The sequence below is a fragment of the Capsicum annuum genome, chromosome 6 (genome assembly GCF_002878395.1).
Source record: "Capsicum annuum cultivar UCD-10X-F1 chromosome 6, UCD10Xv1.1, whole genome shotgun sequence".
Taxonomy (NCBI): Eukaryota; Viridiplantae; Streptophyta; class Magnoliopsida; order Solanales; family Solanaceae; genus Capsicum; species Capsicum annuum.
Window position 1 is genome coordinate 211,835,790 of NC_061116.1, and position 13,439 is coordinate 211,849,228.

The 13,439-nt window shown below is 34.0% G+C and overlaps 2 protein-coding genes across 3 annotated transcripts; both read left to right on the plus strand.

Moving 5' to 3' along the window:
• Positions 1 to 5,247: 5,247 nt before the first annotated feature.
• LOC107875898 (protein GrpE) lies at positions 5,248 to 6,344 on the plus strand (the record flags this gene model as incomplete). Its single annotated transcript, XM_016722784.2, is given in 1 exon segment — positions 5,248 to 6,344. A coding segment is annotated over 1 exon segment (866 nt), but the record flags the coding sequence as incomplete, so codon positions are not given.
• Positions 6,345 to 6,371: 27 nt separating this feature from the next.
• On the plus strand, positions 6,372 to 12,773 carry LOC107875897 (kinetochore protein SPC25 homolog). Of its 2 annotated transcripts, none has more exons than XM_016722780.2 (8): positions 6,372 to 6,711; positions 7,087 to 7,152; positions 8,225 to 8,371; positions 8,691 to 8,804; positions 8,964 to 9,053; positions 9,137 to 9,259; positions 9,506 to 9,668; positions 12,321 to 12,773. In XM_016722780.2, the coding sequence occupies exons 1-8, from the start codon at positions 6,372 to 6,374 to the stop codon at positions 12,382 to 12,384; spliced, it is 1,107 nt and encodes a 368-aa protein (XP_016578266.2). In that variant the 3' UTR covers positions 12,385 to 12,773. The 2 variants fall into 2 exon arrangements, with proteins under 2 accessions (XP_016578266.2, XP_016578265.2); XM_016722779.2 differs by having other exon boundaries at positions 9,506 to 9,726; positions 12,321 to 12,688.
• Positions 12,774 to 13,439: the final 666 nt, after the last annotated feature.

Below are 13,439 nucleotides of genomic sequence, written 5' to 3' on the forward strand. Positions count from 1 at the left end.
TTTAAATTTGAATTGCATATTTATTACAAATAAATATGCAATTCAAATTTAAAAAGTAATAAAATATTATATTATATGAAAAAAATATTGCATAAAGTATTAACTTAAACAACAAAATTATTATTTGAGTGATAATTAAAATATTTAAAGATAAATATATTATGTTAAATATAATTATTGAATTATTTAAATTATTAAAAAAGGATATAACGATAAAAAAATATTGTGATATGATGTAATTATAAAAAATTAAATTCAGCATAAAGTAATTTGTCAATTAAACTGATCCAACAAACTAAAATAATTAATCAGATATAATTTTGATTTAGATGCATAAATATTAAAGTATTTGAATAATTAATTAATACAAAACGGACACATGTTTATTTATTAACCATGAAATCTGAGTGAAAATATCATTAGTAAGTTCAATGTTACGTTATAAACAGGCACACATAAGATTCTATTATCTAAAGAAATACTCCCTTCATTTAAAAAAGAATGACCTACTTTCCTTTTTAGTCCATTTAGAAAAGAACGACCCTTTCCCTTTTTGGCAATACTTTAATTTCACCTTTCCACGTGGCATGTTTAGGACCACAAGATTAAAGGGCATTTTGGTACATTTGACACAACTTTAATTCAAGGCCACAAGATTCAAAAGTCTTCCTTATTTTCTTAAACTTTGTGTTAAGTCAAAGTAGGTCATTCTTTTTAAAACGGAGGAAGTATAAATGTTATAATCAAAACAAAAAATGCAAACAGAAATTTAGAGTTTAACAAATAATGAATATACAAATTAATAACTAAAATATTTATATGTTATAAATATACGATATATAACGAATGTCTACTTTACCATATATAGTGAATACCTATTTTACCATATACTGTGTATGTTTATTTATGGAAAAGTTACAAACCCCAAGGTTAGTTTTCCCCTATAAGTAAAGGGGTTTTGCTTCATTGTAATTCATCCCTCAAGAGAAATAAGAATTACTCTCTATTTTCTATTCTTCTTCTTCTTTGCTTTATGTTTTATAACACGTTATCAGCACGAGACTCTACCAAACAAGATGAGATTATAAATTAATCTAAAGGTAATTTCAAGGTAAGTAATTCATTATGTTGTCTTTTTTTTGTTACTAATAATATAATTATTGTTCGATTTGAGGAAAAATAATTGATTTGGAACCATTTAAGTTTTAAATTTATTCCTCAAGAACAATATTATCAAAAGGGATGATAATATATTGGGTTTAAGTCCTATCAATTTATGCCTAAGACGTCTTTATATGAGTAAAACGTTGAGTTTGAATCTCAATGCACCATATTGATGATATTATGATGACTAAGACAAAATAATGTGTTTTTAATGAAAAGTCATGAAATATGTCCCATTGAATATGCTTCATTCCATGAAGTGAATGTGGTAGCAATATATGATAAGTGTGAAATATGACAACTTACTTCATTCTTGAAGTGTATATGATAACAGTGCGTAATATGTTTGAAAGAAGACAAGTGATTGAATGCACGAATATATGCGTGGAGGAACATATGATAATGATCATCAAAAGTGATGATATTTTCACATGCAGATTATGATCATAAGATATATTAGAAAAAAATTCTCTAGATCATATGTATACCTCGATTTGCTCCTGAAGTAGCAATATCATAAAAGAGGTTATAAGCTATCAATTTGATAGGCTTAAGAAACGATTATATTTCATTCATGGGAATGAGAATTTTAATTGTTATAAGCATAGATCCATTCCCTTGACGAATGTGATGATATTTAGTGAAGCTTATCAACAAACGTGAACTTGATTGTGATGGCTTCACAACTCACCTCCGAATGAGGCAGAATAATCAAGAAAAGTTATTTTGAAATCTACTTCTAAAGTAGTAAATCTGAAATTTATTCATGTAATAGTAAATCTGAAATTTACTAAAGTAAAAAGGTACATGTCATGGTAAACTTGGAGTTTGCTAGAATAAAAGTTCATAAGTTGACATGAACGATTATGACATTCCGAAGATGTGCATATTGAGTATTGGACATGTAATGAAGAATTAAAAAATTCTTCAAGAATTAGTCATGTTGTTTGTTCTCATGATAAGTTGGTTGGACCAACTAATTATTGGATTGGATCCCTCAAAATTTGAAAAAATAAAAGGTGAATAAGGACCCGTTCACCTTTCATGTGATATGTTGAAAAGAATTACATCAATAAGATAATCACATGTACATTTATTGTCAACCTGTAGTTTGACATTCATAAAGTTGTTTGCTCAATAAAATAGAGTTAAGAGCATAACTTTCAGATTGTGCAATCAAGACAATTCATCTTGATGAAAATGATTTGTCATTGAATGCCTTTAATAAATAGCTAAATCATTGCTGATGAGAATAAAGTTTCATGTATTGGTCTGAAATATGATATGTTGCATACAATAACACTTGTATGCATTAGATCAATAAATTATGATTATTTCTTCCATCTCAATTGGTTCAAGGTCAGGAACCAACTATTCCATCTAATAGTTTTGATGTGTGGTATACGATTAATGAATATATCATGATGCACAAAGATGGAGGATGTATGTTAGTTTTCCTAACATAAAGGGAAGATTATAAGCAACTCTGAAATATGTTAGGAATTATCATCAAATCTTCATTCAAAAGATAATTCAAGTCGAATGCCGAACGCATCTCATATTTAAGCTGCAAGTGCTCCTATTTTGTGTTCATAAAGGACAAAGTCTACGTATGCATGAAGCATGATAGACTAATCTATTTCAAATGAAAATATGAAATAATCTTTGAAAAATAAGGAGCAAATAATCATAATAAGAAGACAATGTGCTCTTGAAGAGCTTATAACATAACATTTCATGAAACCTTATGAGAAGTCCGGGTACCTAAAAATAATGAAGTGATGGGATCTCAAAATGTTATGTCATACTGTGAATCAATACGAAATGATATATCATCAATAATATCTTTTATACAATATTGGCACAAAATTATAAAGTATTACGAGGATCCGAATCCTACGTTTATTTAAGCATGCTGACGTAGAAATATTTATCAAGTGACACAAAAGGATGCATTTTGATAAGTATAAAACTTATTTGATTTGTAGTCCAGACACTTGAAGATGACATACTTGATATGTTGGATATTGTTACTTGACAAAAATCCATATGAAAATCTCTAAAGGATTCAAAATGCCTGAAGCATTTAAGGTTTCTGGAAAACTTTTTACTATCCTCATAAAAGATAATTTGATGATTTGAGTATCATTGAAACTCTTGGAGAGCTTTTAAAAACAATAGAATTTTTACTTTAATGAGAAACATGCAAAATTGAATATGGATCCATTCCGACCTCAAGAAAAGAATGACTCCTTGGTTATGAAGTATCATATCTTAATGCAATTGATGCACTAATGTATCTTGCAAATTCTATAAGGCCTGATATAGCCCTTTTCAGTTAATTTGTTAGCAAGTTTACAGTCTCGATCTTATTGGTCATGTTGATGTTGGGTACTTATCTGACCTACATAAAGCTCGATCTCAAATAGGCTATATGTTCATATGTGGTGGTACTGTCATATCTTGGAGATCAACAAAGCAGTCTATCGTAGCCACTTCATCGAATCACGCTGAGATTATAGTTATTCATGAGTAAGCCGGGAGTGTGTGTGGTTGAGATTCATAATACATCTCATTCGAGAAAAATGTGACTTAAAATGTGACAAAGTACCTACGATTTTATATGGAGATAATGCAGCATGCATAACACAACTTAAGGGAGGATTCATAAAAGGAGATAAAATGAAGCACACTTTATCATGCTGCATTATCTCCATATAATGTATCTCTTAATGGTGATCCATTCATATATTTTCAGATACATTAAGAGATTCTTTAAAAAAAAATAAAATACACTTAATGGGATAAAGTCTGAACTATTCAGATTCAGACCTCCATTAAGTGCAAACAAATAAGGCCTAAGAGAGGGAGTTACAAATTGATGATATACAAAATAAAATAATTTCTTTAATAAAGCCTAACAGGGTTATTTACAATAGTACATTTTATGCTCGAACAAAGAAGGATTAATTCAACATAAAATTGGCTGTTTTTCCCTATAAATGGATTAATCTTTAATATTTGCCCATAAAAGCGGATTTATGCTTAGTGAGGACAGAAAATGCTCAACTTCAATAAACTTCAAAGGACCAAAAAAGCTCAAGAGCGTGTTTAAGGAATCACTTTGAACCTATGTACAAAGCACGAGGGACCTTTCTTGTCAAAATCAACTCGTGAAACCTCTTAACTAATGTCTCCATCTAAAAATAGTTGACCTTTTTTTTAAAAAGATATTTATTTTAATTACGTTGTCTCTTTTATGAAATTAAAATATTATTATTATATTTTTTTTAATTCTATCTCTATTATTAAATAATTAAACAAATTGTATATACTCAAATTTATATTTTCAAAATATATCCAAAATTAATTTTAAAATAAACTTATCTCATATTTAGTTGGAATAACTTATCCCAGAATTAATTATTCAAGATTATAATATTATTTATGTTATAAATGTATTTACATTATAATGAATGTCTATCAAGATCTACTTTGATATTTAGGATTTGAAGCATCCGTCTTTTACTAATCTGATTAGGAGGGGTTTTGTTCATTGTATTAACAATCATATGATCTCATAAGAATCACTATCTCCATTCCCTCTAATCTTCTTTTATATTCTTTATTAGTTTACAACAATTTATTTATTTATTTTAAGAATGAAATAACTAATTTTTTTAAAAAAACTACTTCCGATAATAACATCGGAATAACTTATTTTCTAACATAAGGACGCTCAGGACACCCATTCTTTTGATTAGTCTCCGTAATCCAAATCCAACTCTGTGCTTGGATAGAGCAGGCTAGAATCTAGCCCACCAAGCCCAACCATCTGAGACAGCCCAACATTCCCCCACTTGAGTTACAAGCCCAAGCCCACGCTACTGAGCTCGGCTAAAAGCTCATGTATATATGTGAAGCACAAGAGATTGAACTCGCCTCGTCTTGGATGTGTAAATTGAACTCTAATTTATTTGTAGTCTCTTAGAAAAATGGCAGGTTCGGCTCCTCCACTTTCTCACACTTTCTACACACTTCGATTCCCTTCTTCTTCTTCTTCTTCTTCTTCTTCTTCTTCTTGTAAAGTACCAAGAACCTCAATTCATCCTTTTGGTCATCACAATTTCTGCCTCAACTACAACCAATGTGAAAGCACTAAAATTGCTCTATTCAGCAGATGGAATCCTATTATAAACAACCATAACAACAGACGTTCCTCCGCCAAAACCTCCGTTCAAGCAAGTGATGACGAGGATAGCCCCAGCAAATTGGAAATCTCAAACGATGCGGCAGATGAGGAATATTCATATAGATTGAAGTCTCTGATGCAAGTTTATAAGGAGGCTGTCCTAGTTGGAGATGTAAAGGCTGTATCTGAAATTGAGGCATTAGTCATAGCCTCGGTAGAAACGGAGAGGAATGACTTGGCTCAAAAAGTATCTGCTCTATCAGCAGATATCAGTTCTGGAAAGGAAAAATATATGCGTTTGCAAGCAGATTTTGATAATTATAGGAAAAGATCTGAGAATGAGAGATTAAAAATTCGGACCAATGCTCAAGGGGAAATAATTGAGAGCCTCTTGCCCATGGTTGATAACTTTGAGAGAGCTAAGCGACAGCTAAAACTAGAAACTGAGATGGAAAAGAAAATTGATGCAAGTTATCAGGGTATATACAAACAATTCGTGGAGATAATGCGGAGCTTGCGTGTCGCTGTTGTTCCAACTGTTGGCAAGCCGTTTGATCCCGCGCTGCACGAGGCAATTGCTCGTGAGGAATCTCAGGAATTTAGTGAGGGAATTGTAATTGAAGAATTTCGCCGTGGTTTTTTACTTGGTGACTGCCTTCTAAGGCCAGCAATGGTTAAGGTTTCATCTGGACCTGGTAAAAGGGTACCCGCACAGAAATCCCCAGCAGCAACTGTCGTCGGAGTTGATGAAAGCTAGTTCAATTTCACAGGGATGGGTACATCCAATTCTTTGAATCGTGAAGACTACTTCCAGTCATATAAATGGATTTAAATTCTCATCCGTCTTGGCAATCCTTCATTTATTCCTATCTCCTTTTTTTTTTTTTTTGTTTCTATTACGCAATGAGAAATAGGGGTATACTTTGAATGTAAGAGATTCAATTCAGTTGTTGAAGGAAATATATGCTCGTTTTGCTGTTGGTCTAAAGGCTTGTGAACTCTCTTTTGCATTAATATGAAAAACCATTTTCCTTGCCTTAAAATTTTTGAAGAAAGGGAAAAAGTCGCGGGCTTTGGGAAGCTTTATATTTCCCACCACTATTCAAATCTCACAAACACACACAAAACGGTGTACCATTTCTCAGGCACATTGGAGAGACCAAAGAAAGGGGTTGGAGAAGAGATGCAGCAGCGAGGAGTAGGGGAAACCATAGGAACAAAAATGGAACAACTTAGGTTAACATATGAAAGAGATCTACACATTCAACAATACACTATAGATGCTGCCACTATCTCCTTTCGCCAATCTTTGGATTCAACCAAAACCCTAGCTCACCAAACCCTTCAATTCCACGGTATACTTTCTACTGTTTCGAAATTACACTATTACGATTTATTCTACAGTTTGTACTCTCTCTTTCTTTCTTTTTTAAACGATGTCCAAGCGAGCTTTCGTGACCCATAAAATGATTCTTCAAACTTCAATAGATATTTCAGAAGAAAAAAAGAATCTGTAATGGATACCAATTTCCCCCAATACCCTCAGGGTTCTCTTTTTCTAATTGATTTCTATTTGGGATTGAATTAAACTCTATTTTACGGGTCCTTAAAAATCAATATTATTTCTGGGTGGGTATTTTCATTTAAATCAAAATATCTTTACAGTTTCTCACTATTGAATCTTTCCAATTACGTATCTTTTTGCTTTGATGTTTTTTTTGTGACGTCAGCAAAACTTGGGAAATTGAAAACTGAGCTTAGAGAGGCGGAAGATAATTTAGTGAAAGCACTTGCAGGTATATCAATGTCTCACATTTTATCTCTTACATTCAGTAATATAATGTTTAATCTTTACGTGAATTGGTGGTTTTTCTTTGATCTCTGGATCAAATTTTGAAGAGAACGGGATATCTAGGTTGAGGAGGGTTTTAAGTTTTGTATTGACAAAGTCGAAAAACATGTGTAACTTATGTTCAGTACTTCCCGTGACAAGATCAAACTTTTGTGTGATAAGGAGCACAACTAAGTGTCTCATACACATATTAAAACACCACCTAAGTGAGATGAAGCTCCCAGCTTGCATTACTCGTAATATCAAGAATAAAGTGTGTCTCATGTGAGCCTTTAACAACATTGCTTGCGAGAGCTTATGTTTTTTTTACATTTAGGCAGTCTTTGAAAATTCTAAAGATTTATATTCTATGATTAATATGCTAAATTTTAGAAAAGACTAGTGTTTCTGAGACACGCGAATGAAATTTGAGGAAATTGTTTTTAGGATTGAACAAGATCTGATGGTTTATTCAGACTATTGATATCAGAAAAGGAATACTTTACTTACAAGAAGCTGATAGGTCGATTCATGTAGTTCTCTTCTACGCAGCTGTGGAACGTACTTTCACATTACAAAATACTAGGGTAAATGATCTGTAATTGAATTTGGATTAACTTTTAAGCTTGTGGATACTAATGGTGGAATTCTCATTAGTAGTTTTGATATGATTGGTGAACCAGCATTTTTGCAAATGACGGAAGTGTGACAAATATGGTAATACATTGTCTCTTTAACACTCTCATTGTAGTAAGGATATTGAAACCTCAAAGTAACAATAGCTTCACGGCTTAAACAAGGAGAATGCATGAAGATTCACATTAAAGTAGCTTTGTCAGGGCAATTTCTTGGGAGTGTTTCTTTTTCTATTACTTCTCGTTTCCAATATTTCCAAATGCTAATAGTTTTTAAGAGGTTAATGAATTAATCAGCACATATATGTATTTTAGCAGGAAAATTGGATTCTCATGGTTGGTTCTTTAAGTTTATATTTTCATTCCTTTTTCTGTTAATAACTTTAGTTATCTCATTTTCAGTTAAGACCCGAAAAGAGGCAAAGAAGATAGAATTAGCAGAACTAATATCTACTACCAATGCTAGAGTGGAAGAGTTTAGAGGGGTCGTGGAAGATAAAAGGGCCAGGAAACATGAATATTCCGCTCTAATATCTCAACAAGAAGATGGTAAAATTCATCCTTGTAAAAGTTCTTCTCTCATCTGTTACCTTTTTCAAAAAAAGTTTTCCTTCTCTCGTTTCATTTAGAAACAGGAGTCAAAAAGTTTTCCTTCTCTCATTCCATTTAGAAGCAGGAGTCATGTTTCTAGTCTTTTAATTACAAAAATAGGAAGTGTCAATGTTTCGAGAAGTACAACAACAACAAACTTAGTGCAATCCTAAAGTGCTTTTGCATACATAATTCTTATCAATCTGTGCTGTTTCCATTAAGTACTTGACATTGTATGTTAATTGAGCTGTGCATTTCTTTTTTGTTGGGGAGAAAGCTCTGGAAACACTTGAAGAAAAGCTTAACCAGAACACTGAACATAGAGAGGCAATTGAGGAGGCTACCGTGTGGTACAATAAGGTGCTTGGTTTACGTATTGAGTGTGGCCAAGGTATGTCGAATCTTCTCTGCTAGACACATTTTAGCCTACTAGAAGAGCAAATCTTTTCTTGCTGAACATGCTTTATAATAAAGAACAGATTTTTGTTCAGATTCTGAACTCTCATACAGATACAATTATTGGAACATTCATGGCCTACATTCTCTGCAGGAGTAAAATTCATCTTTACCAATATAGATGCCAACAATCCAGATGATGAGTACTCTTTTACCGTCCGACGTGAGAATGATGTACATACTTGTAGGTCTGGTCTTAATCAACTTTAATAAATCGACGGTAGTTCTGACTTCTGAATGATATCCTTCCTTTGTCTGGATTGTTAGTGATTGATTGTGATCCACAGCTGAATGATGCAAAAGAACTGCTCATTGAGTTAAATAAAAGCAATGGACTGTACAAGTTCATCAGGACTATGAGAGAGAAGTTTCTAGAAGTTGTAGCACGTGGTATGCCCCTGTGTCTTGCCTGTTTCTTTGTTCTTCTTCCCATTGCTAGTTTTTCCTCCTTTTTTTTAAAAAAATTATATATATCGCTAGTTGTGTAAGACATTCAAGAGTAATTGATGTTGTTTGCAGACTCACAAGTATAATAGGAGTGTTTTCACCTTTCATTCAAATGTTGTTATTGTTTCTGAATTTGGATATATTTGATAAGTTACTCTTTAAGGGAATGTTTTATGTGGTTCCTTCCAGGATTAACATCACAAGACCAAGATGCTTCTATGGTCTCTATGCCTCCCCTGATGTCGTCCATCTCAATTAGTAGTAGAGATGAATCTTCACCCCAGAAAGTGGAATCTAAATCTGATGAATATAAGAGAACTTCCAGGAAGCTTCCCCGTGGTAAAAGGGATAGGTCAGCCATTCTCTCTCCTGTATCTGCATCATCTCATCGCCATTCTCCTCGGTTTAAGGTATCTTACTTTTTTACTTCGAACATATTTTGACAATTTACTCAAGTCAATTTCGGTGTTTATTTATCCCATGACTTGTTTTTTCCCTTGGATAATGTTGAATAGATATAGAATAAGTAATGCTATGGCACCCAAGGGCGTGGCCTAGTGGTCAATGAAGTGGTTGAGAACCTGAGGTCTCAGGTTCAAATCCCAGTAGAGGAAAAAAACACTAGGTGATTCTTACCAAAAAAGATGAAGGTAATACCTATACTGAATGTGAATCCATAGAACTGCCTTTAGGCATCAACGTAAGCAGGTGAATCCTCGTGATTAGCTTCTATCCACTGACACTAATATAATGTCTTTCAAATGTGAAGAAGAAAAGGCAGAAAAATATAGGATATGAGACAAGTAACTAAGCAGCATTTCAGATCACATTCTTAAAGCTAAAAATAAACTGCATGACATTGTGAAAAAAATTAGTTAGTGAACAATTTAAAATAGGATAAAACAGCACTTAGTCTCAGTAGATTGTCTACCAGCTGGGCAAATTTCCAAAAACTAAAGCTAAGTCACTCTCTTCAAATGTCGTCTTCACTCTTCAACACTTGCCTCTTTTACATCAAGTGCAAAAATATGCTCCTCATCACAACCTAGATAAGAATCACACATGAAATACAGTTTGTACTTCCTCGTTCCAGCTTCAGCAGGGGCGGTGAAATCAAGCTTGATCCTTGACTTCCTCTGAAGATTAACCCTCTTAATAGCTACTAATTGGTTGCTTTCAATATCACCAACAACAAGCCACCATCCTTCTTCCTTGTCTTAAGGATATTTAGGAGCTAGCACAGGTCCAACCTCACTTCTACCCTTAAGATCTCGCTCTAGAGTCACCTGTAAAGTCACATTGTCTCCTGCTCTTACATTACCACCGCCAAGCACATCATATGTCAAATCAATGTATGGATACCCCTCACAGAAATGGTTAATATCCATAAGCTAGACTCTGACATTTGCAAGAGCTCGTGTCTCATCATCTTTCATCTCCACTAAATCAAACACTCTCTCTATTTTCTTTCATTGATTCTCTTGCCACTTCTTATCCAATTCCTTTGTGAAATGTGGAAGTTGAAGAAGCTCAGAATCATGCCCCCATATTCCTTGAGTGATCATCTGGCTCACTTCCATTGCTAGAAATGCTAGATTCAGCCATCCATTAGTGGATATTACATCAACCATTGCTTGAAGCAGCCTACTAGCAGAAAGAATTACCTCTTGGTGGATAGAGTAACCTGGTATCTGTTGTTGGTGGGAGGTGACAGGTATCCTGTGGAATTGGTCAAGATACGTGAAAGCTGGTCCGGACACCATGGTTATAAAAAAAAAAAAGGTAATCCTATGTCTTGAAAATTGGTCTGAAAAAAGAGATTGTGTATGGCTACATGAATCCTCACTGACCATGTTCCCCATTTAAATCCATCTGTTAAGTCCTTAGTTTTAATGATTGACAAATTATATGTTGGGACCTGTTTTCTGGAGATTATGTGATGACAAAGCTGCTACCACTTAGGGAACAGGTTGGGCTCACTTGCCACTATCACAGTCAACTGGCACAGCTGGCGCAAAGTACAAAAGTTGGTGAAACGCTGTTGCCATCCTTTCGTCTCCGCCAATGGGGTCTCTCCTAGGTTTTCTTGTGTCATACTATATATTGCTCATCTTCCTCAACAAGAAAACCGAGCTTCCATTTTATTACAACTAAATATCTCTCTGAAGCTGTGAATCAAAGACTCCTTTTGCAATAGGGAACTGATAGCTCATCAAGTTGTACTTTTTTTCCTTGTTGTATTTGAGTCTTTGTAATGTGCTCTTAAACGTTTGCCTACATTTGCTTATGATTGTTAGTCAGTGTTGTGGTGTAAACCTCTTCTCTTTGTAATCATCTAGAGTTAGGTGATTTTCAAGCTAGGGTTAGCTTGGTATGTCCAGTTAGAGTTAGCTAGAGTGTGAGTGTAGTAGAGTTATTGTACTGTTTCCTTGTAATAGAGTTATTACTAGGAGGACAAGGATTAAGAGTTTAATCCTAAAGTTTGGAGCCTGTATTCAAGAAGTTGCTTGGATATAGTGGAGCTTAGAAATCCTGGAGGCAGGTCGTGGTTTTTCTCCATTGAGCAAGGAGTTTCCACGTAAAAATCCTTGTGTCTGCTATTTACCTTATTCCTGCACTTCATAGTTTATATCTCTCCTAGTTCTTGTTCTTGTTGTGTGAGGTCATCTGGAAATTAGGAGCAACCCACTGCAACTCTTTACCATCTTTGGCATACAAAATAAACAAGATTCAGTAATTTGAGGACATTATCTGTATGATTACAGTGGTGACAAACATTTTCACTTATTTTACAGCATCAGATGAATGATTGAAGAAGTGAGTTAACCCCAAACAATTTATTCATTATGCCTTCTCGTGAATAATTTTTGGGCGCAAATATCTACTGTTCACACCATTGCTTAAAGAATCATCTCATAACATCAATAAAGTCAACTAGATTGAATGTGAATAAGCACTTCATACAACATGAGACCCTAATGAACAAAATTTTCTTCTTTGGCAGGTCAAGAAATGATAATGATCAGCCTTTTTCTTACCATCTGAAATTTGTTGAAGCACCTTCTTGAAGTTGATCAGCCATCATATACTCTCAGTGAGCGATGACTAGCAAATACTCTGTCTGCAGTATATGTATATTATGTTCCTTTTTAGTTTATTTTAAAAAATGCCAGCTTTATATAGTTAGTTCTAACATTCCCATGTTACCCGTAGAGACAATCCCTTTTAGGAATGACATGGCATGTTTAAGACTAATTCAACAGATATTTTTAGTATGTTATATACACCTAGGGTTTGAATTAGCTTACTTTGTTTCTTAGTCAAAAAACTTCGTTGAGTTTGCTGAAGTATATTGTTACAGCTTTCAAGTTATACACTCCATTCTCCTTGTATTTATATTGGTCTTTATGTCTGTGGTCTCTGCAAGAACTTACGGGTTCTACTTCATCCATTTTAATCTTGTATCTACTGTGGAACAGTGACTGCTGCAGTTAATTTTTTCTGTTCTGCCCCGAATATTTATCTCATTTCTGTACTTGATTTCTGGTGTATTGGTAGAACATGTTAATAGCAAGATAGATAAAGAGCGCACATAGGGGAAAAAAGGGTCTTATAGCTGCCTCCTATTTGTTCGGGATTGAGGCTTGGTTGATTGATTGCTTGCTTAAAATGCAGCAGAGGATATTAGGAACACAACCAGGCCTTTCTTTCCATATTGTGCTCTTCACTGAGGCTGTCTCAATTTATGTGAGTGTCAGTCAGAGCCTCAATGAAGTTGGTAGCAAAAGGAATGTCAAGCTTCAGATTCAGACACAAAAGGAACTGCTTCTTGTGATCAGTGAATGCAACGATCTACGTTCTGCATACTTTCTTCTTCTGGAATTCGACTTTCTTCTGCGGTTCTCCAAATTTCAGTTGGAAAGTCAATTTTATGCTCTTTATAGCTCCAAATGTTGTACATTTTCCTCATCCCAAGGCTCTGGAGGTTAAGGTTTATGTCGTCCGTGTAATCGTGACTTTTTTGAAATATACAGGTTGGAGTCGTGCCTAAACTCCTCCATCAGTTGGATGGATTATTGAGTTTAAAAAAAAAAAAGATAAAAATCTATTATAGTATTGATTC